At 68.8% G+C, this 21,862-nt stretch overlaps 2 protein-coding genes across 4 annotated transcripts; both read right to left on the bottom strand.

Annotated features, from left to right (window-relative positions):
- Window positions 1-1,381: 1,381 nt before the first annotated feature.
- On the bottom strand, window positions 1,382-9,642 carry EXOC3L4 (exocyst complex component 3 like 4). 3 transcript variants are annotated; one of them, XM_036429013.2, is made up of 11 exons: window positions 9,171-9,638; window positions 7,739-8,378; window positions 6,822-6,933; window positions 6,480-6,602; window positions 6,071-6,171; window positions 5,801-5,881; window positions 4,297-4,411; window positions 3,312-3,431; window positions 3,059-3,211; window positions 2,529-2,650; window positions 1,447-1,706 (listed from the first exon to the last, which is right to left on the bottom strand). In XM_036429013.2, exons 1-11 carry the CDS (start codon window positions 9,586-9,588, stop codon window positions 1,520-1,522), a joined length of 2,172 nt encoding a protein of 723 aa, XP_036284906.1. In that variant the 5' UTR covers window positions 9,589-9,638; the 3' UTR covers window positions 1,447-1,519. The 3 variants fall into 3 exon arrangements, with proteins under 3 accessions (XP_036284908.1, XP_036284907.1, XP_036284906.1); XM_036429014.2 differs by lacking the exon at window positions 3,059-3,211 and having other exon boundaries at window positions 1,436-1,706; window positions 9,171-9,641; XM_036429015.2 differs by lacking the exons at window positions 3,059-3,211; window positions 3,312-3,431 and having other exon boundaries at window positions 1,382-1,706; window positions 9,171-9,642.
- Window positions 9,643-17,167: 7,525 nt separating this feature from the next.
- On the bottom strand, window positions 17,168-21,481 carry LBHD2 (LBH domain containing 2). The gene is made up of 4 exons (XM_036429017.2): window positions 21,395-21,481; window positions 20,751-20,827; window positions 18,284-18,440; window positions 17,168-17,332 (listed from the first exon to the last, which is right to left on the bottom strand). The coding sequence occupies exons 2-4, from the start codon at window positions 20,817-20,819 to the stop codon at window positions 17,247-17,249; spliced, it is 312 nt and encodes a 103-aa protein (XP_036284910.1). The 5' UTR covers window positions 20,820-20,827; window positions 21,395-21,481; the 3' UTR covers window positions 17,168-17,246.
- Between the last annotated feature and the right edge of the window lie 381 nt (window positions 21,482-21,862).

Here is a 21,862-nt window from a genome sequence, read left to right as displayed (position 1 = left end):
AGGGGCCTGGAGTCGGGGCCTACCTGTGAGGTGTGGGGGCTCCAGCCCAGGCCCCCCTGGAGGTGCAGAGGCAGCCTCCAGCCCAACCGCAGCCAGGGGAAGCCCAGTCTGGGCTCGCACCCCTGAGGGCCCCTCCCCGTGGCTGAGGCTCCAGGCCTCCTGTGCAGGCACCTGGTGTGAGGCAGGGCCAGGAACACGCTGCTGGCCGCCCCCCTGCCCTGCCCACACACACACACACACACACACACACAGGACTGCTGGTCACTGGCAACTCTGGAATATTCCCTGCCCCACCCCCAACCTGGAACCTGAGACCTCCAACCTCTCCTCTTCCTCATTCCATCCCCACCTTCCCTACCCACCCCACCCGATTCCCACCGGGGAGATCTGGGCACTCCCTCTCCCCCACCCCACCTCCAGCCCCTGAGCACCCATGAGGGGGCAGCCCTGGTACCTCTCCCACACCCTGGGGCCCCACCGGACAGCCGTGCAGTGCTGCCGCCAGGGAGGGCGCACACAGCTGCCTGGCCTCTGCGCGGTGACGTCTGTGGTGCCGGGAGGTGGGCCAGGGTGAGACACGGCCCCTGGGCCCCTGCGGCCTTTCAGGACCCTCGCCCTGTGCTTGGGAGGCAACTTCCTGGGGCTCCCGAGGGGCCTGGCTCCAGAGGGATAAGCTGAGGCCCAGCAGGGAAGTCCCGGCAGGGAAGGCCCGCCCCTGCAGTTACCTGCTCCCTCTGCAGCCATGGTCAGGGCCCGGCTGAGAGCCAGTGGGGCCTTGCAGGGGGGCGGGGGGAGGACACACCTTTACTGCTGCCTATTTCCTGTCAACCCCTCACCTCCACAGCCAGGTTCCTGCCAAGCTGAGGTTGCCAAGGCAAAAGGGTTCCCAGCAGCCTCCCCGGAGGGCTGGAGTCAAATTTCAGTGCCGCTTGGGAGATGGGGTGAGGAGGGTGCAGGTGCCCAATGGAGGGATCTCCTTTCAGCGCCCCCCCCACTTGCCTTGCAGGAGCCCCACAGCCCGAAGTCCCTGGTGTCTAAGCCAATCCCTTACGCTGCACAACAAACCTTGGCGATTCCTAGTGTCCGTCCTCCCCGCTTGCTGAGAGAGAAACATTGACCAGCTGCCTCCTGCACGCCCCCTACTGGGGATGTGCCCGAAACCAAGGTACATGCCCTTGACCGGAATCGAACCTGGGACCCTTCGATGCACAGGCTGATGCTCTATCCACTGCGCCAAACCGGTTAGGGCTCGGGTTTATTTTTAAAAACTCTGTGTCTCGCGCTCAGACAGGGGCGGTGCCGGACAGCAGGGGCGGGAGCCCCAGCCCCACACTCCCCCGCAGATGCCGGGAATGCCTCTCTCCTTGCTGTCCCTCTGCCCAGCGGCCGCGCGTGGCTGCGGATGGAAGTTCCAGACTCCGGCTTAGCGGGGGCGGGGCGGGAGCCGCCCTGGGCGGCTGAGGGGCTCAGGCCGGGGCCAGCGGCTGAGCCTCCGCCGCCTGCAGCGCGCCCTGCGGCTCTAGATGCAGGTGATGAGCACGTCCACGGAGGTGGGCACCGGGACCTCCTCGAAGAGCACGCGGCCCCCCGCGGTGCCCGTGCCGGCGCGGCCCGCGCTCAGCAGGTCCTGGGCGCGCTGCAGCAGGCGGTGGTTCCGCCGGCGGCCCAGGCGGCGCAGCGCCAGGATGGCCAGCACGTGCTCCCGCCTGCAGAGACAGGCCCTGGTTGGAGACCCAGCACCTCCGGGACACCCCGGCCCGGAGAGGGGAACCCCTGCTGGGGCAGGTCTGACAGGAGCTGGCTGGCTTGGGGGGTCCGGCAGGGAGAGAGAAGGGGCCGCCCGCGGGGGATGGGCCTAGGCAGAGGGTCAGGAACTCTGGGGGGGGAGGAGCCAGGGAGGATGGATGCTGTGCAGGGGGGCGCGGCCAGGAGCATCATGGGAGGGAGGGCCGTCCTGAGAGCACTGTGCAGGGAGCCCAGCCAGGCAGCATGGAGGAGGCCTTGTTAGTCACCCCTTCCAGGCCAGGCCACCCCGCCTCCAGGAGCCTGGGACGTCAGGGCCACTGGGGGCAGGGGAATCCCGGGGCCAGGAGCGGGGTGTCCATTCTGAGTCAATCAGTCAGAGAGACAGCCGGGCAGGAATGCTTCCACTGGGGCTCTGGGAAGAAGCTGCACCCTACCATCCCCTCCCCATGGCATGGCTGGGATTTCCACGGTGTGATGACTCACCCTCCCTTCTCCCCCTCTTCCCCCAAGCAAAGCCTGCTTCGTCCGGGCAGGGCCCCCAGAGAGAGCTTGTTCCCCAAAACTCCCCGGGGGGGGGGGGGGGAAACATGTGCCCACCATTAGGCACTGAAGAGGGCCGGGACCCCGCGAGATCCCAGGTACCCCATCCCCCCACAGGAAGGAGTGAAAACCAGAGGGTAGATTATGAGGCAGGGGAACCCCTTTTCCAGGCGGCCCCTCACCTGCTCACCTCCAGCCTCAGGGAAGGCAGAAGGAACCCCGGGCAGCAGCGGGGTACAGACCTGATGTCCGGGTAGCTCCCGATGAGCGCCTCCAGGTGCCGCTGGATGTCGTCTTTGTAGGTCTCACCCAGGATGTCAGCCACGCATGGGATCGCCTGGTCCAGCCACGCAGCCTCGGAGCCCTGCGGAGGCAGGGAGGCCGGGCTGGCCACCTCCGGGCCCCTCCTGCGGCCCTGCCTGCAGCCCCTCCACAGTGCGCGCTGGCCTCCCCGCAGCTCCCGCCATGACTCCTTCCTGGCAGCATCACCTGCCCTGACCGAGTACGCTCAGGGTTCCCCCTCTGCTCAGAGGGTAAACTGAGGCCCCGCCGGAAGTGCTGCCTGGAGTCAGCCGCAGCCAGGGAGGGTGGATGTGCGGGGAGGAGGCCCTCCACCCTCTCTGGGAGCGCCATACAATGTATGCAAATATATGCAAATGTACGCGCGGCCCGGCCCCGCCCCTCTTGCAGCGGCCCTGCCCCAGAACTCCGGGAAGCGGAGGGGAGGGGAGCGGAGGGAGGGACGGGACCGGAGGCCCGCAGGCGCCCTCACCAGGCCCTGGAAGGTGTCGCCGATGGCCTGGGCGTCCAGGCCCATCTTCTGGGAGCCGGAGAGGCGCTCGGCGCCCCGGAAGCGCTCTGGTGGCCTCAGCGCCTGCGCCAGGTACTCGCGGACAACGTAGCGGTGCACCTCCTGCAGAGTCTCCTGGGCGGGCGGGGCCGGGTCAGGGGTCAGGGTCAGGGTCAGGGTCAGAGTCGGGGCCTGGCTCAAGCAGGAACCCGCCAGGGCCACCCCTCCCCAGTACCTGCGCGCGAGGCGGCACCACGCGCTCCAGGTGGCCGGCAAAGGCCACCACCTTGTCCATGAGGGGCCGCAGCGTGTCCTCCGTCAGCCAGGCCTTGGTGCACAGGAGCCTGAAGAGCGGCTGGGCGAGGACGAGGGGGCCTTCCAACTGTGCCCCACCCAGTAGCGCCTCCCCGGGAGCCATGCGGGGCTCCTGACAGCCGTCAGGGAAGGAACCCTGGGGGTCTCGGCCCCTCTCCACAGTGCCCGGCGGCCCTGTGCAGTCATGGCCAGGCCCCCCAGGGCCGGGGGCTCCGGGGCCCGGTTTGGGGCTGAGCCTGCAGCCAGGTCTTGCTGGGGAAGGGGCCTGGTTTCTTTCTTTTTTATTTGATTTTATTTTTATTTTTTAAGTGATAAAGTTTTGAAAAATACATTTCTTAATTGATTTTAGAGAGGAAGGGAGAGAAACATCAATGAGAGAGAATCATTGATTTGCTGCCTCCTGCACACCCTCTACTGGGAATGAAGCCTGCAATCCGGGCCTGTGCCCTTGACCAGAATCAAACCCAGGACCCTTCAGCCTGCAGGCCAGCACTCTATTCACTGAGCCACACCGGCTAGGGCTCTTAAAAAAAAAATAAAAAAATTCTGCTTTCAGAGAGGAAGGAAAAGGGAGAGATAGAAACATCAATGAGAGAATCATCGGTTGGCTGCCTGCTCCAGGCCCCACACTGGGGATGGAGCCTGCGACCTGGGCATGTGCCCTGACCGGGAATCGATCCCTGACCTAGCTCCTAGATGGATGCTCAACCACTGAGCCATGCCAGCTGGGCAGGCCTGGTTCCTTGACCATAGTCTCCAGGAAGTGGAGACTGACATCCCTGCCCAGCTGGGTCCTTGTCTGGGCACCTGCCCCGGAGTAAATGAAGTGTGACTTGGGCCCCAGGCCCCAGGGTGCGGGGCACCCACTGGGTGTGGAAAGTAGGCAGAGGGGCCCGTCCACTCACCTGCACGTCGTGCTGCAAACCCTGGAGCAGCCGCTTCTGGAAGATGCCGGTGGCAGCCGCGAGGGGCTGCTTCAGCTCCGTGAAGGTTCCTGGGAACCTGGCCAGGAGGTTGGTCCTGGGAGGGGCCAGGACAGGTTACTAAGTAGCAAGGGCGCAGGACAAGGCCGGGTATGCAGTTATGGGCTAGGTGCCGGCAACTCCGTCCCTTAGACCATAATGCAAAGGGCCTGGGCCACGCAAGGTGGTAACCTGGGAGCAGTGCCACGTGAGGGGACAGCACCACAGCCCCAGGAGCCAGTCCTGGAAACGCAGGGCCGAGGCCTGGGGGTGGCCCCCGTGCACGCAGAGCGCCCCTGCAACAGCTCTAGGCCAACCCGCCAACCCGCCAACCCGCCATCCCTCCGGGACATGCAGCCCAGCTCAGCCTGGCACGGGCCCTCCTTGGAGCCTCAGGACCGCCCCCTGAAGGTGCCAATGTCCCACCTCAGTGTGGAGGCAAGTGAGGGCTAGGCTATGCCCAGTGCCCGGTGCAGGGACACAGAGGGCAGGCTAAAATGCCGCCAGGGCTGGGCCAGAGGCTCCCTGCCAGGGGTAGCGAAGGGTCCCTGGGGCTGAACGGACAAGCTGGACCCAGTTAGAGGTTTTCTCGTTGTGGTCTTGCTTCGGATTCAGACCGGCCTGGTTACGAGTCCGGCCGCAGCACGGACTGGCTGCAGACGGTGGACAAGTGGCGTTTCTTTTCTAAGCTCCCCTTCCCCATCTGCACACAGGGAGGCCGCCCCGGGGTGAGCTGCTCCGGGCGGGTAGAGCGCTGGCACAGTGCCTGGCACATCCCGTGTTCCTGAAGCCACGGCACTGAGTCCCAGGCGGCCGCGGTCTGACCTCGCCGGGAGAGGTCAGCAAAGGAGGCCAGAAAGCGGAAGTGACTTCTCTCCAGGCGCACACAGCCAGCAAGTGGCCGAGCTGGATCTGAACCCAGCACGGCTCAGTCTGTCCCTGCCACAGCGGCGCCCCCACAGCCGAGGACCCTGAGCCCTGGCCTCGGGTTGAAGGCACAGAATGGGGCAGTCCTGCCAGCCCAGAGGGAGGGCCTCTGGCTTCCGGGGGCAGAGTGGCCCAGGCCTCACTCCCAGAGTAACCCTGCTTCCCAGAAAAGGGAGTGTCCCACGGAGAAAGAAGGCTGCTGGGCTGCAGGGAGGAGAGACGTGGAGCCACACTGGCTGGATGCAGGCAGGGTTGGCAAGAGACAGAGACCGCTGGCTGGAACTTCTCAGCCTCTGCTCAGCCTGGAACTCTCTGCATCTCTTCTGGGAGCTTGGCTCCGCGGTGCCCAGGGGCCCGCAGCGGGGACGGGGCAGGTGAGGGGCATTTCTGGAGGCCTCCCGGAATTCCCCATGCCCGGTTCAAATTTGTCTCCTTTGCGTGCGCCTTCCCGATTTCCAGAGCTCGCGCGCCCCCTGCTGACCGCGCGGGGCACCGCGCCGAGGAGGAGCGGGAGACCCACCTGAGCTCCTCGAAGGCGTTGATGTAGGCGCCCAGGTGCGGCTCGCTCACCGCCTCCGACTCCAGAAACGTCTTTTCAAACCTGGGGGCGGGAGCGCAGAGGCCTGGGGTCCTCCTTCCCTTCAGGACCACCCTCCCCTCCAGTCCCCACCCAAACCTCGGGCCTAGGGATGAGGCTCCCCCGCCCCATGGGTCCGGATCTCCCGCTGAGCAAACCGGCTGGGCTCTGCCGGGAGACACCACCACCCGCCCAGGCGAGGACGGCGCGCACCTGGGCAGGAAGAGGCCGAGCGCCCGCGCGCAGATCCGCAAGGTGGTGGCCTCCAGCTCCGCCGAGATGGCCCCCGCCGCCTTCACGTGCTCTGCCACCAGCTGGGAGCGAGGCCATGCGTGAGCCGGCCTCTGAGCCCCGGACCGAGGCCCCTGCCCCCCAGCTAGTGGCTCCAGCCGCCCTGCTGCCTCTCATCGCGGCTCCAGCTTCCGGCCGCCTGAACGCGGGGCCAGCTGGGAGCTGTGGCCTGGCGTTCCCCGCCTGCCATGCCACCAGGGGCCCCCATCCCGCCCCACGTGGGCCTTCAAGCTCCGGCCTGAGTCGGGAGGCGGGGCTGGGTTTTATAGCTGAGGGGCCGCCCAAACACCGCCTGGGCCAAACACAGGCCCCCGGCCCTCCCGGGCCGCACCATGTGGACGTCGATGGACAGCGACGAGTGGTACCGGTCTTGCAGCACCTCCGGGGCCACGGCGGCTGCCCAGCGGCTCTGCTCCAGCTGCAGGATGCTCTCGAAGCAGCTGGCGATCTTGGTCTGGGGGAAAGGGCGTGGTGAGACCCTCCCGGAGGGAGATCGGTGCCCCCCACTTCAGGAGCCGCGTCCTTGGGGACAGGGCCTCCTCGCCAGGGCTCAGGCTGGGGTGGGGGGTGGAGGAGGTGGGGATTGGGGGGCTGGAGCCCCGCATTGCGATCCTGGGCAGCCTGGGCGCTCAGCGTAGGCCCGCCCCCCGACGTCTAGCCACGCCCCCCTCACCTCTAGGAAGCTGGTGTAATCGCTCTCCAGTTGGGCCCACACTTCTGGGGCCAGGAGCGGGGGCAGTGGCTCCGTGGACAGAGTGAGGTCAGGGGCGTCCAGGAAATTAGGGCTGGAAGGCAGGGCGGGGGTGATGAGGCGGCGGCTGCCCCCGCCCCGCTGGCTGGGCTCAAAGGGTGACACTCTCACAACCACCCCCGCAGAGCCCCAAACCTGGGTCTCCAATCACGCCCCACCTCACCCCCAAGCTTGTCCCTGCCGGTTTCCTGGCTCCGGGCCAATCAGCTGTGTGCGCACAGAATGCACAGGAAGGGCTTCCACCTGGACCTTGGCCAGGCTGCCTCGGAAGTGACCTCTGCCCTCCTGGTCGGAGTCCACCCCAAGCTGAGCTCTAAGCGCCCCAGTGCCACGCAGCTCAGTGCCTGTCGCTGCCCCCCCCCCCCCCCGCCCGGAAGCCCAGAGAGGGGCGTGTCTCTCAGAACACGTGACAGCGCCCAGGACCCTCATCCCACGCGCTCTCCCGCCTGTGGCTGCGGGAGGCGACCCACCCGTCACCCTGCAGAGCCGGGAGCGCCGGCCGGTGCCCTGCTCCTCGGGGCATCGAGGGAGGGCGTGAGGGTAACATCCAGCCCACGCAGAGCAGGGAGAGCCGGCGGTTGCGTCCCGCCTGGAGGGTGCCCTTTCCTGAGTCACGTGGAGGCACCCTGTGGGCTAGCACGGGCCCTCCCGCGGGGTTCCTGCCCAGGTAGGAACGACCCCGGACGCTCTCCAGTTTGGGGAGCCGGCGCCTGGGGGGCCCCTTGTGAAAGCACTGGCAGGGCACACCAGGGCCTGGAACCGCGGAGAGGGTGCCCAGGGCTCCGGGCCTCCCGCCATCGCCAGCCCGCGCCCAGGAAGGAGGGGAGAAGAAGCCGCACCTGCCGTAGACGTTGGCGGCCCAGTCCAGCAGGATGTAGAGCTGCTCGCAGCCGCGGGCGTCCCGCGCGAGCTCCTGCAGGCGCTGGGCCACGGCGCCGTGGTAGGCGCGCAGGTAGGTCTCCCAGGCCGGGAGGCCGGCGGCCGCGCACGCGGGCTGCACCTCCCGCCGCACCTTCTGCAGGTCGCGGCGAACCAGGCTGCCCAGCTCGGCCAGCAGCCGCGCCAGGCCCGCCGCGCCCTCCGCCGCCCCAGCGCCCGCCGCCCGCACGCGCTCCCCCGCGCTCCGCCGCACCGCGTCCTCCCAGAGCCCGCGCCAGCGGCGCGGCGTGCGCAGGAAGTCGCCGTCGGCGGGCGGGCCCGGGTGCGCCTCCTCCTCGGCGCGCACCACCTGCGCCAGCTCGGCCAGCGCGGCCGCAGCCACGCCGTCGGGGCCCAGCGTTTCGCGCACGATGGCGCGGATCTCCGCCGCCAGCCCGTCGTAGTGCAGGCACACGTCCATGGCGCGCCGCGCGAAGCCCGTGGGGTCCTGCTCGAACGTGTGCGACGCCTTCTCGGCCACCAGGCGCGCCTCCAGGCGCTGCAGCTGTTCGAAGGCCGCCAGCAGCTGCCACTCGGTGATTAGATCCGCCACGGATTTGCCTTTTCGCCGGGAGGCAGGAGAGGGGCGGTGAGGGCACCGCCGAGAACCTGCAGCCCCCAGGCTGACCCCGGAGCGGCCTGCCTGGCCCCAGAGCTCCGCTGAAGGCCGCTCCAGGAGCAACATCCCCCACCGCCCGAACCCCCAGAGTCACGTTTGAAGAGGCAGAACCCCAGGCCCAAGCCTGGCTGCAGACAGCATGTGGATCAGCCCCTGCCCCGCCCGCCTCCGCCCTGCTCCCGCCACCCCAACTCTGCTGAGCCCCATCTGGACCTCAAGTGCAGCCCCTCCTGCAGGCCCAGGGGTCAGACTGCAATGCCCAGGCTGCTGCCCGCGTCCAGCCGTGGGAGCACTTTGTGCGGCTCCTACTCCGGGCCAACCCCATTCTGGAAGCCTCTACCTCCCTCTGTCCCCCTTTCAGGGCACAGCATCCGAGTGTCCTCTCCTGGGCCCCTCCAGGCCGCCATGGCTCCCAGCAAGCTCTGTGACCCTGTGACCTAAGAGGGCGGGGCCTTGCCCATCACCCTAGTCGGGCCAGGAGCCAGGGAGGCTGGGAGAGGCCAGCGCTCTGGAGCCGCAAATCTGGATTCAAATCCCATTCCTCCCCTTCCCAGCTGTGAGACGTGAGAGCCACTTCATCTCCCGCGCCACAGAAATGCCAGAGGAATTTAAAATGCAACTGTGCGGGGCGGGGGCGGGGCTGGGGCGGGGGCTGGGGAGAGCCGCCAGGCCCCTGGCCCCCGGCCCGCCCTCTGGCCTGTTTTCTGGCTTAGTGCTGGGGGTGCAGCCCTCACCTGCCTCGGGTTCCAGCTCCTGCAGCTCCTCTTTGGGCGATGCCTGCCGGCCCGCACCATCGATGGCCTTGGAGGGCTCCTCGGGGCCGGGGCCGGGGCCTGGCACAGCAGGGGCCTGGCCCGGGTCCGCCGCTGCCCTGCGGTCCTGGGAGCGCCGCAGGGACCGGAGCAGGAAGCGGGAGCTGCGGCGGAGCAGGCTCGCGTCCTCCTCCGCGGCCGGGCCGCCCGCCCGCTGGCTCACCCGGGAGAAGGCCCGCCGGAAGGTGCCCAGGCCTGGCATCGAGGCCTCCCGCTGGGCGCTGGGCGCTTCCCCGCTGCTTGCCCGCCGAGTGCCCTGCGCTGGGGGCGGCGGCTCCCCGGGCTCCTGGGGGCTGTGCAGGGCCGGCGCAGCGGCCGCTGTCCGAGGTGTGGTCAGCATCGCGGCAGCGGGGAGCTGGGGACAGGAGGGGGCGCAGGAGGCCTGAGCGTGCCCAGCCTTGGGGTGGGGCGGGGCGGGCCGGGTGGGGGCCCAGCTGTGGTCAGGGAAGCTTCCCCCAGGAGGTGGGCCCCGGGCTGTCAAATGGCGTGTCACCAGGCAGCTCTCAGGCCAGTGCTGTCTGCCAGGCTGCAGCCAGCGGGGCGAGGTAGACGGCCACTTCCTCCAGGAAGCCCCCCCACCCGCTCCAGGGGTCTCCCCCAGGTGCACATCCTCACCGCTCTGCCAGGCCAGGCCCTCCAGCGGAGTTGGAGAGGGGAAATGGCATGCAGTTCCTGGGGCCCAGCCCGAGCCACGGTGCCCTGGGCTGGACCCAGCAACCACATCCAGGACTTCCTGGGCTGCAGGTCCTCAGGCCTGAAGTGCCAACCACCACCCCAGGGCTCACCGCCCCCAGGCCCAGCTCACCCACGCGGCCTGTCCGCCTGCTGCTGCTCAGGGGCCCTCAGACGCTCTTGGGAGCCCCCTGCCCAGGGGCATCGGAACCAGAGGGGGAGGGCCAGCTTGAGGGCAGTGGAGGAGGCAGCTTATCGGGGACTCGCAGGCCCGGGACGAGGTGGGAGGGGCCCTGGTCTATATTTAACCAGGAGCTGGGGTGCCCGAGGCAGCTTCTCACCCATTCATCGCTCCCATCGCAGGGAGGAGAGGGGCCCTAGGCTCTGGGGGTGCAGACCAGAGGCTAGCCCTGGCCACCCAGAGCTTGGGGTGCCCCTACCCAGGCGCCCCAGGCTCTGGCACATTCCCTTTCATCCAGCATAGCTGTGCTTGGCTTCCCGGCTGTGGGTTAAGCTCTGGGAGGGAGAGGAGAGAGCCTTTTGTGCCGGCGGGACCGGAAGGAGGTCGCAGCAGGGCTGGGGGAAAGGGGGACGGGGGCTTAGCCTCAGAGAAATGGGGCAAAGGAAAGGCAGGACCTGCTGCAGTCACTAGCCCCGAGGCTGAGCCCCAGCTCCCCACCCCCACATAGGCCAGCTGAGGGCCAACACCGGGTCCTTGCACGTGGGGCAGGACAGGCCCTCACCCCCACCCCCCACCCAGGGGCCAGCAGAGGCCTATCTTCGCTCGCAGAGGCTGCGGGCCGCTGGCAGGAGGCCCTGCTGAGGGAGGGGCAGGCCAGATGGCTGAAGGTGCTTCGTCAGCCCCACCCCAGCCACAGGTCGCGGTCCTCCTTGGTGCCAAGGATCAGCGATCCTGCCCTGACCCAGACCCACCCAACAGGCCGGGAGCATTAGCACGGGGGCCAGGGGCCCTGCTCTCCCCACGCCCCGAGCCCTCAGCACCCAGCAGCGGCAGGCGTGGCAGTGAGGACCGTGCCAGCTGGCGGAGGGGCCCAAAGTGCGGGCAGCTCCCAGATGCCAGGAGGGGGGGTGTCAGACTTGAGGGTCTCCCCGGAGCTTAGAGGCAGGGGATTACGGGGGCAGGGGGCAGCTGGGGACTGGTCTCCTGGGAGATTACTTGGGGCCCAGCCTGCTCAAATCAGAGCTGCAGCAAAGGCCCATGGGGCCCAGCCGGTCCCCCCGCCCCGTGGCCCTCTCCTGCAGCGCCCCAAGCCATTCCTGACCTCCCTGAGCACAAGGCCACCCCTACTGTAAGCCCCACAGAGGGTCCCACCTCTCGGGCCACGCGCTGCCCACAGCGCAGCAGCTGAAGCACAGCCTCACCTGCAGCGCCCTCACCTGCACCCACCGCTCTGGCGCCTCTCAGTCCCGCACCCCTGCTTCTGCGCCCTCTCTCGCCTCCTGCCCTTTGGTCCCCAAATCTGACCTGGGTTCAGGACCCAGGGGTGCTGGCGCCCCACTGCTGTCTGAGGGGCCCTTGGACGGTGCTGCACCACCTGTCGGCTCAGGGGCACTTGGGACTGTCCCCTCCTACTGGCCTGAGCCTCTGGTTACCGGCCACCTCCTGGTGACCCTGGAGCCAGCTGCGGGAGGAGGGAACCCTCGGTGTCAGGTCGCCCCTACCTGCCCCGCACTGGCCTCTGCGCACCCCTAGGGCATCTCTCTGGCTCCCTGCCCCACTGCCCTGAGTGTCCAGAGGCCCAGCTCCAAGGCCCAGGAATCCCAGGCCCAGCCTGAGCCCTGACCCCGCACTCCCCAGGTGAGGCCAGCACAGCTGCAGAGCCCTCAGGAGGGGCGGCAGTGCCACCCAGGAGACGTGGGCATTGGGAGCTCCCATCGGGTGCCACCCGACGGTGACCAACAAGTGAGGCCTGGGCTTCTTCCCTCCCCTACCCCCTCCTCGGCGTCCACCCGTTCCTAGACCTGTCCTCCCCCCCAGTCTTCCCTCAGTGCCCATCCCACCCCCAGCCTCCCACCTGCCCTGGGCTGAGCCATCACCCGCCCTTGGAAGCTCCACACCAGCCGCTTCAAGCAGGTACGTGTCCCCCAGGCGCCCGTGTCTCCCTCTCACCTCCCGCCTGCCGTCCCCCCTCCCCTGGTCCCAGGGCCTGGCTCCTTCCTGGGCCCCGGATCCTTTCTCAGAGCAGCTGGTGGAGAGAGGGGGATCCTGCCGAAACACGAACCTCCCCGAGACCCTCCTTGCATGCTAAGCTAAGCGTCTCCTGAAACACACGCTGAGAACGTGTGTTCTCAGCGTGCCACCCACACTGTCTGGTAACGCTATCAGGCAAGGAAAAGAAGTCAGAGGGGAATGGTGGGAAGCGCCTGATAAAACCATCATTGATCACAGGAGACATGATCGTCTGCTTAGAAAACAGCTCCCCGTGCCCCAGGAAAACCTGACTCCCCGTCCATGGCCACACACACATCCTGGTGAGACCCTCGGGGCTGCCGTCACTCAGACTCCCCTTGGCTGGCGCTCAAGCCCCTCTGGCTCCCCCCACTCCCACCTCTGAGCACCAGAAGCACTCACCTCTCCCCCAGTTTGCAGGGCTGTGCCTCTGCCCACAGTGACCCCCCACCTCCCCCGGCTGCCAGCTCCTTCAAGGCTCTTCAGGGCTTGGCACAAGTGACTCCTCCTCCCAGAAGCCTTCCCGGACCAGCTGAACCACAGAGCGCGCCCAGCACCTCCCGCTCCGAGTCTGGTCTGGCCCTGGCAGGCCTTCTCCCGTCCTCAGGGACAAGCACAGGGTCTGGGGCATCTGCCCTCTAACCAGGGCGCCCTCAGGGCAGGGTTGGGCGTGACCCATTGGGCAGGTGCCCAAGGAACAGATAAGCCGTCTAAGGTGGGAGTGGAAGCCCGTGGGTGTGCCCACACTACCGTGCATAGGTCTAAGTGTGTCCCCTTGCGTGCTCCTCTGATCTAATAGAAGGTATGTGTCAGGCGGTCTGCGAGTGCTCTCCCCAAGTCCGTCTGTCTGTGCCCGCACGCGTGTCTTATGTCCCTGCCTGCCTGTGTGTCCACTGTGGCTTAGCTGGCACGCTGGCCTGGGCTCCGAGTGGAGCAGAGGCCATTGGCCGGAAGGCCCCTGGGAGGCCCGGAAGGTCCTCACTCCCCGAGTCCCCGCCCACCGGCCCCGGCGCCCGTCCCCTCCTGCTCCACCTGCGTGGGACGTACCTGCTGAGCACGAGACACTGGCCCTGGTGGGACAAGGCCACCAGGAGAGGCCGCGGAGCGCGCCCCAGCGCTGGCCAGTGGTGCGGCCACTGGAGCAGCCAGAGCCAGCAACAACAGCTGGGACTTCCCAGCTGCAGCCAGCAGCCAGCCACTGCCTTGCCCACCGGTCCCTCCCCCAGCCCGCCCCCCTCCCACTTTCACTTTCAGAAGCATTCCAGCCCCTGCCTTTCCAGCCAATCTCTCCAACCTTTGAGTCCTGGCAGCCCGGCCGGGCTCAGGCTGCGGCTCTGGGACCAGGAGGCGGCTCCGGAGCAGTGGACGCCCCTGGGGCCAGCTCCCACTGCCAGCTCCCCCTGCCGTCAGCCCCGGGCCAGCAGGACCCTGGCCCACTGCGCCCTCTGGGACAGAGGTGCCAGCTCCAGGCTCAGACTCGCCCCAGGGGCCACCTGAGAGCCAGGAGAGCAGAACCATGGGCCCGTCTGGTGAGGGGCAAGGGGGAGAGTCGCCGGGGGGGGGGGGGGGGGACAGGTGACAGCACTGGGTACACTGGGCTCCCTGGGCGAGGTCTGCCTGGGAGCGGTGCAGGGCAGGCCCAGGACTCCCAGGCTGGGCTGAAGAGCTTCCTGGGCGGGAGGGGCACGGAGACTTCCCAGAAGAGGCGTCCCCGCCCTGCCCCGGGGGATTCCGCCCAGAGCCGCCCCGAAGAAACCTAGGGAAAACCCAGGAGGACAGATCCAGGCCTGTCCCACCTGGGCGGGAGCCACCGGGCAGGGGGATGACGGAGACAAGCTGTGGGCTGGTGTCGGAGGCCCGCAAACACAGACGGTATTTCTCCGGGCGCTGGAGGCTGGTGGCCGGGGCCCAGGTGAGCGCAGGGCTGGTGTCTCCTGAGGCCCCGCCCCTTGGCTTGAAGGTGGCCATCTCTCTTTTCTTTTTTTAAAATATATTTTATTGATTTTTTTACAGAGAGGAAGAGAGAGGGATAAGAGAGTTAGAAACATTGATGAGAGGGAAGCATCTATCAGCTGCCTCTTGCACACCCCATACTGGGGTTGTACCCACAACCAAGGTACATGCCCTTGACCGGAGTCGAACCCAGGACCCCTCAGTTCACAGGCCGATGCTCTATCACTGAGCCAAACCCATTAGGGCGGTGGCTGCCTTCTTCTCGTGTCCCCGTGTGGCCTTCCTTCTGTACACGTCTGTGTCCCCTCTTCTGCTAAGGTCGTCGGCCATGTTGGATTCGGACCCACTTGCCGGCCTCGCTCTGACGTAAGCATGCCCAGGCACCCACTCTGCCAGTGCAGCGCCTCCTGAGTTACGGAGACCTGGTCCCAGCGTAAGAAATGTTTGAGCGAAATCCAGCCCTTACCCGACGGGAAGGCCCGGGGCTGTGCAGCGCCTCTGCCGCCTTCAGGGGGGGGCCGCTACGTTGCCACACCTTCCCTGGGAAGCCCTGGGTTTTCTCCTCCCTGAGCCCTGAGCCTGGGTGCCCCTCTGTGAAGTGTGGTCGTAAGAGTCCCAGCTCCAGCCCGCGGGGCACCCCGCTGGCTGGGTGGGCCGTCCCCCCTCGCTCCAGCTGCCTGCCCACGGCCACCATTCCCTGCGTCTCTAAGTGAGGGAGGGGCGAGCACAGTTCCAGAGACAGAGGCGCCCTCCCAGGGCCGCTCCCTGGGGGCTCTGCTGGGTGCCCTGTGGGCAGGTGCCCTCCACCCACACTGCACTGGGGCTCTGACTCGGAAGCACAGGACTGCTCACGGCCCACAGCTGGCGCGAGAGACCAGCTCCAGCCTCGGTTTCCACCTCAGAGGACTGGGCATCCCTGGGGACAGGCCCTGGGGGACCCTCCGTCTGACCCCCCTGCCCCCTCGCTCACAGGGCACGTCCTGGGACCTCCACCCAGCAGACAGGCCCCTGGAAAGCTGGTGGTGCCCAGGGCTGGGGTCGCTCCTGCACTACCCCCCCCCCATACCCCTCCAGGCAGGCAGTCACCGAGGCTGTGCCCCGACCTGCCCAGGCCGAGGCCAGTTTTCAGCTGGAGGCTGTTACGCGTCTTCTATTCCACGTCCCTGTCCCTGTTGCTTCCCCAGCATTCCGAGCGGAATCCCCCTGGAAAGGCCTGAGACAGGAGCCTGGGCCAGGGCCCGTCTGGCCGGTTGGGGGACGGCAGATGGAGGTCGGAGGTCGCAGTCGAGGCTGGGCTGCACCCTTGGGAGAGGCACTGCTGACTCTGAGCCCTTTTCTCCTCCATGAAGTAGGGCTTGTGAGTCTAATGGGTTCGCCTCCGCAGGACCTGGTTCCAGGGGGGGAGGGCAGGGCTCGGACCCTCAGCACCCGGTGCCCGTCTGACCCCGGCGCTCCTCACCCCCGTGCGGAGGCCACCGGGCAGATCCCACCGGAGACGGAGCCAGACTGAGGGCCGGAGGCCGGGGCTCCATCCTGGGCCCCCACTGGCTGGGGATGGCCGAGCTCCCGTCTCCAAGGTGGAACCGCCAACACCAGCGGCCCGTGCGGAGGCCCACGGGGCGGGGCGGGGCTTAGCCCTGGGCGGGCGTCTCCCGGGCGCCGCCCCCACCTCTCCGGAGAAGCGGGAGGCGCGGTGGGCGGGACTCTGCGGGGTTAACGGTGCGGGTCGGCGGCTGCGGGTTCCTGAGCTGCTCCGGGAGCCGAGGACGGGGTAGGGATGCTCTGCCCCCCGCTCGGGGCTGCCTCCTGGGTCTGCACCCCTCCTCCCAGCTCGCCGGGCACCGGGCGCTCCCCCTGGGTCTGCACCCCTCCTCCCAGCTCGCCGGGCACCGGGCTCCCGAGTGGCACTGAGGGGGCCGCACGCCTGGGCCTCCGAGCACCTGGGATTCAGAGCTCAGCTGTGGGTCGGCTGCGGGGCGTGGGGAAGCCACATCCAAACGGCTGGGAGGGGGAGGATAAATCTCTGCGTGTGGCACCATCGCCCTCCCGCCTGCCACAGGGGGACCTGGAACCCCTCCCCTCCGTGCCTGGCCCTAAAGTGTCAGCAAGCCCCGCAGCACTTCCTGGGAAGTGTCTCCCCACTTTCCCACCTCCTGGGGGGCCCCCGGGGCTTAAAGGACCCAACACCCCTCCCGCGCTGCAGACCAGGGGGGGCCACGGAGCGCCTGGGCCTGTGTGGGGCGCAGGGGTCCCGAGACTAAACTTAAAGCAGAGCCCAGGCCGCAGGCAAACTGGCACTTCCGCCCCCACCTCTCCTGCATGGGGGGGGGGGGCTATTTTTAGAAGGAAGGGGCTTGGAGAAGTCCTGCTCTTCCTGGGGATTAGAAGGCCGCCTGCTTCCCAGGGCAGGCTCCCGCCCAGCCCCACTGCCCGCATGCGCCTGGTGTTTGTGGGGCTGACATTCATGCCTGCTCCGCCGGCCTGGTGGCCAGGCTTGCTGAGGGCAGGGGGCTGGCGGGGAGGGTGGCACACCAGGGCCGTGGCCCAGGCCTCTGCCCTGTCCTGGTGCAGTGGGCCCGAGCCAAGCGGCAATGGTGCCGGGACCCTCACCTCCCAGGCTGGGCTCTGTGTCCAGCTGGCGGCTTCCTGGCCTCAGGGACCTCGTTACAGCCTTGGGCACCTCCCTCACACCTCAGGGACCTTAAGGGTGAACTGGGCCTTGTAGGGTTTCACGTGATCCAGCCCGGAAGAGGGCCCACCCTGTACCATTCCTGCCCGGAAGAGGGGTGAGAGCAGAGTCCTGCCCGCAGGCTCCCTCGGGCTGCAGGCCCCCAGGAGGGGTGGCGCGGTGGTCCAGGAGCCGCTCCTGCCTGGCCATGGGGCTCCGAGCAGAAACCCTGGCTGGGCAGCCAGCGGCAGAACCGAACTGTCCTCGGCCCCTCCAGTCCCCACCGAGGGTGCCACTCCTAGAAACGCCTTTATTTCTGCTTCAAACCACAGAACACGGAGGGGTGGTCCCGCCCCGCCCCGCCCCTGGGTGAGGGGGGGGGGGGCTACAGGCCTGGCCGGAGGGAGAGGCCAGAGGGGTGAGCAGAGGAGGCATTATCCGGGGCTGAGGCCCTCCCAGCCTCAGGGAGCAGTGGCCGTCGGCAGGGACAGCGGAATCCGGCCCCGGCCTGGTCCTACCCCTGGGCCTCGGAGCCGGCACACTGGCTGCCGGGGTGGCCTGGCGCGTCCCCGGGTGCTCCCGGCAGGCTCGGCGAGGGGGCTGCGAGACAAGAAGGCCCCTGTTGGTGGGGCTGCACCTTGGGGGGTGGGGGGCCGGCTGCAACTTCCCCACGCGGGAAGGAGGGGTGCCGGGACACCCCTGGGCGGGGAGGAAGGATGAGGTCAAACACTGGGACCCCTGACCCACCCCCTCCAGAATAAGGGGCGGCAGATGGGTCCCGACAGACCTGGGGACGCCCCAGGACCCAAGTCCCACAGAAGGCGTGTCCTGGTGCTGTTCTGCGTGGAACCGACAGAGGAGGACGGTGTTGGGGGGATGGGTGGGCTATGGCGTGGACAGGCCCCTACCAGGCCCAAGCTCCAGGGGCTGCTGTGTGGGTGTGTGGGGATGACATGTGAGGAGGGGGAGAGGGCAGGCAGGTGCAAAGCAATCCCAGCTGAGACCAAGTTCATCTCCAAACCACACAAGAGACACCCCCCCGGCCCAGCCCCCTGGCTCTCCCGCCTCAGTGGGCTCCCGGCTGGCCCTCCCACCCTCACTGCTCCTCCAGCGAGCTCCCGGCCTCCACCCTCAGACCCCAACCAGCACCTGTGGGCAGGACAGGCCTGCCATGGCTGGCCCATCGCCACCTGGTGGGCACCTGGGCTGGGCCTGCTCGGCACTGGCACCCGTACCCTCACCCCTCCTGGCCCTAGTGGACACTGCGAGAGGGAGGAAGGGAGGGAGGAGGTGGGACTGGTGCTGAGGGCGCTCCCTGCTCACCCCTGTGCGGACCGGGTCCCAGCATGGGTGAGGGGCTGTGTGAGCCGGTGACTGGGGGGGTAGGAGGAGAGGAGGAGTGCAAGGCCAGGCAGTGCCTAGGCTCCAGGCAGAAGCTCACAGGGCGGGTGGGGAGGTGGAGGGTGAAGGGCCTGCCTGCTGGGTGGGCCGGCGGGCAGGGAGGGGCGAGGCCTGCTCTGACTCCCTTTGGGGCACAGCACCCTCACTCACCAGCAGCAGCCTGGCTCTGCGGGGAGCCCCTCTGCACGCCCTCCGGGGGCCACCGCAGCTCCCCGCTCTCCACAGCGCCCGCCTCGCTGGGCTCCACCACGATAGAGGGCAGCCGCGGGCCCAGCCGCGGGCCCTTCTCCCTGGCACCCGCTGCAGCCTGCGGGAGGCGGGCAGGGTCAGGGCGGTGCGGGCCCTGGGCTCCCCTCTCCCTCCCACCCTGTGCTGGGACCCTCGCACACAGCTCCGAGAGGGCCCCAGCCCCTCCTCCACCCGCCCCCGGGTGGGCACGGGGCACTGGGGGTCACAGCTCCCCCGGGACCCACAGGGCGGCTTGGGCTGACCCCTGAGGCCCATTCTGCAGGCAGGAGTCCAGGCTGGCAAGGCCCCATCACTGTGACTGCACTCCCACCAGCACCTACCCGGCACCGCCCCTTCCCTTCCGGATCCCCTGCTGGTCCTGGCCTCCTCCCTGCTCAGAGGAGCTGGGAAGCAGTTGCCGTGGCGACCGGAGCAGCTCCCTCAGGCTCATTGTTCGGTGCCCACCAGAGTGTGCGGGGCGCCTCCCACGCCCTCCGTGCCCTTGGCATCTCCGCCTCCCATTCAAGGCCGTGGGGTAGAGGCCCAGCACCAGTCCACTGCGCGGCCCGCCCCTCCATGCCCCTCCCTGCCCTTCCCTGCCCCTCTGTGCCCCTCCCTGCCCCTCTGTGCCCCTCCATGCCCCTCCCCCGCCCCTCTGTGCCCCTCCCTGCCCCTCTGTGCCCCTCCCTGCCCCTCCCCGCCCCTCCGTGCCCCTCCATGCCCCTCCCCGCCCCTCCGTGCCCCTCCGTGCCCCTCCCCGCCCCTCTGTGCCCCTCCCTGCCCCTCTGTGCCCCTCCCCGCCCCTCCGTGCCCCTCCCCGCCCCTCCGTGCCCCTCCCTGCCCCTCTGTGCCCCTCCCCGCCCCTCTGTGCCCCTCCCCGCCCCTCCGTGCCCCTCCCTGCCCCTCTGTGCCCCTCCGTGCCCCTCCCCGCCCCTCTGTGCCCCTCCGTGCCCCTCCGTGCCCCTCTGTGCCCCTCCATGCCCCTCTGTGCCCCTCCCTGCCCCTCTGTGCCCCTCCATGCCCCTCCCCGCCCCTCCCCGCCCCCCCCGCCCCTCTGTGCCCCTCCGTGCCCCTCCGTGCCCCTCTGTGCCCCTCCATGCCCCTCCGTGCCCCTCCGTGCCCCTCCCCGCCCCTCCGTGCCCCTCCGTGCCCCTCCCTCCCCCTCCCTGCCCCTCTGTGCCCTTCCCTGCCCCTCTGTGCCCCTCCATGCCCCTCCCCGCCCCTCTGTGCCCCTCCCTGCCCCTCTGTGCCCCTCCCTGCCCCTCCGTGCCCCTCCCTGCCCCTCTGTGCCCCTCCATGCCCCTCCCCGCCCCTCCGTGCCCCTCCCTGCCCCCTCCCCGCCCCTCCGTGCCCCTCCATGCCCCTCCCCGCCCCTCCGTGCCCCTCCGTGCCCCTCCCTGCCCCTCTGTGCCTCTCCATGCCCCTCCCCGCCCCTCTGTGCCCCTCCATGCCCCTCCCCGCCCCTCTGTGCCCCTCCATGCCCCTCCCCGCCCCTCTGTGCCCCTCCATGCCCCTCTGTGCCCCTCCATGCCCCTCCCCGCCCCTCTGTGCCCCTCCCTGCCCCTCCCCGCCCCTCCATGCCCCTCCATGCCCCTCCCTGCCCCTCCAGGCCCCTCCCTGCCCCTCCCCGCCCCTCTGTGCCCCTCCGTGCCCCTCCCCGCCCCTCCCCGCCCCTCCGTGCCCTGCTCAGGCTGGTCCCTCCGGAGGCCCCTCGCCCAGCAGGGAGCAGGTGGTGCATGGTCCACCTTCCCCAACCAGGGAGAGCCGTGAGGAAGGCGGGCACACAGCCCTGGCACCACCTGCCCTGCGCTCAGGTGCCCACTCCCGGCTCCTGCCCGGCTCCCTGCTGTGCACCATGTCCCACGGCCCTGAAGCGTGAGAAGAGGTGTCCCCGGCTGGGGGCTGTGGTCATAGGGGTCTTCCTGCTGGCGCTGTGGTCCGGGCTGCGGCCTCGGCCCGCCTCCCGCCTCCCGCCTGCCTGGGCAGAGGAGGGGGCAGGGAGTCGCTGCCCCTCAGGGAGGGAGGCCCAGGCCTGGGCCCCCTCTCTGTCTGCCTGCCCAGGCTGCCGCTGCTTGATGCCCCCGCCCTGCCGCCCGCACAGCGTTGGGAAGGAGAGCGAGGGGCCTTGTGGGGGGAGCATGGACCCCCCCAACCCAGAGTGGAGGGCAGGGCCCAGGCACTGAGTCGCCTGGCAGAGAACTGAGACCCAGCTTTGCAGCCCACAGGGGTGAGCTGGGCCAGGGCAGCTCAGCCTCCCCTTGCTTTCCCCACCAGACTTTCCCCACTGCAGGTGGGGAAACTGAGGCAGGCCCCAAGCCACAGCCGGGGCCTGAGCCTGGCTCCTCCTGTCCCTCAGGCTGAGGACTGGCACCCCTCCCCAGACCCATACCTTTCCAGCTGGGCCTCCAGTCCCCTCTGCTGGGCTGGGCTCCGGCACGTCGGGCGGGGGGCCACTCATGCTGCCGCCTGCGGGGCGGAAGGACAGTGAGTGGACAGACGTGAGGACAGGCCGGCGGTGGCCTGAGGCGGGTGTCCCGCCCCCGGGAGCCTTGCGCTACTCCAGCACGGCCCGCCCTGGCCCCCCCCCCCAGCTGGACCTCTGTCACTGCTCCTCCGGCCCGCCGCCAGCGGAGGGCGCTGGGCGGGCACCAGACCGAGTGCCCGGGGCTCTGAGGGCGGCAGGAGGGCGGAGGCTGATGCAGCCTGAAGACCTGGGAAGATTCCTGGAAGAGGGTCAGCTGACCTGAGGAGGGAGAGCCAGAGGGAGCCAGGCCAGCAGGGAGGTGGGGGGGAGGGAGTGTGAAGTGGGGCAGGGGGATCCAAATTGGCTTCCGAGACTGGAGGCGGGGGCAGCAGGCCCGGGTTCACGTCAGCCAGAGGCAGAGGCGCCCCAGCCTCAGACTCGCTGCCGCCTGCACTGAGCCAGAGGGAGAAGTGGGGTGGGCCCTGGCCAGCATGCTCAGCGGTTAGAGCACTGGGCCACCCCCCCCCCCCCAAGCGCCCTGGGTTCTTTTCCTGGTCACGGGCACATACCTGGGTCCGGTGTCTCCCGTCCGTGCAGTTGATGTGTCTCTCTCACATTGAAGTTTCTCTCTCTCTCCTCCTCCTCCTTTTCACTCTCTAAAAAATCAATAGGGAAACACATCCTCGGTGAGAATTAAAAAAACGAGGAAGAAAAGAGCCGGGCTGGGTCTGGCAGGCAGACGCCTCCCTTTGGCACTGCTTGGGCAGCGGCCAGGGACAGGCAAGGGCAGGAGCGGGGCTGGAAGAGGGCAAGCGGGTCAGCAGGGGACACGTCCGCAGGCCCGCCGGCGGGGGAGGGTCCCGGGCGCCCAGAGAAAGAGGGGCCGCTGTTCTGGGCAGTGGGGTTCAGGCCAGCTCGGCCCTGGCCCCCTGAGTGGCTGGGAGGCCACTGCCCTGGGGGCTCTGGGGGTCCGGGGGCGGGCAGCCACCACACCCACCGGCCCCCTGTCATCCCAGGTGACCCCCCCCTCCGGCCTG

Source organism: Pipistrellus kuhlii, unplaced genomic scaffold (assembly GCF_014108245.1).
Source record: "Pipistrellus kuhlii isolate mPipKuh1 unplaced genomic scaffold, mPipKuh1.p scaffold_m20_p_97, whole genome shotgun sequence".
NCBI classification, from domain to species: Eukaryota; Metazoa; Chordata; class Mammalia; order Chiroptera; family Vespertilionidae; genus Pipistrellus; species Pipistrellus kuhlii.
The sequence above is the reverse complement of the archived record's forward strand: the minus strand, read 5'-3'. Positions and strand labels throughout refer to the sequence as shown.

Coding starts and splice junctions, on each gene's coding strand:
- EXOC3L4 (XM_036429013.2), bottom strand. CDS start 9,588: ATGCTGACCACACCTCGGACAGCGGCCGCTGCGCCGGCCCTGCACAGC. Junction 5,882..6,070: donor CTCGGCCTCTTCCTGCCCAG/GTGCGCGCCGTC, acceptor TCCCGCCCCCAG/GTTTGAAAAGACGTTTCTGG. Junction 3,432..4,296: donor GTTTGCAGCACGACGTGCAG/GTGAGTGGACGG, acceptor GTCCTCGCCCAG/CCGCTCTTCAGGCTCCTGTG.
- LBHD2 (XM_036429017.2), bottom strand. CDS start 20,819: ATGAGTGGCCCCCCGCCCGACGTGCCGGAGCCCAGCCCAGCAGAGGGG. Junction 18,441..20,750: donor CTGGAGGCCCAGCTGGAAAG/GTATGGGTCTGG, acceptor CGCCTCCCGCAG/GCTGCAGCGGGTGCCAGGGA. Junction 17,333..18,283: donor GCAGAGCCAGGCTGCTGCTG/GTGAGTGAGGGT, acceptor CTTGTCTCGCAG/CCCCCTCGCCGAGCCTGCCG.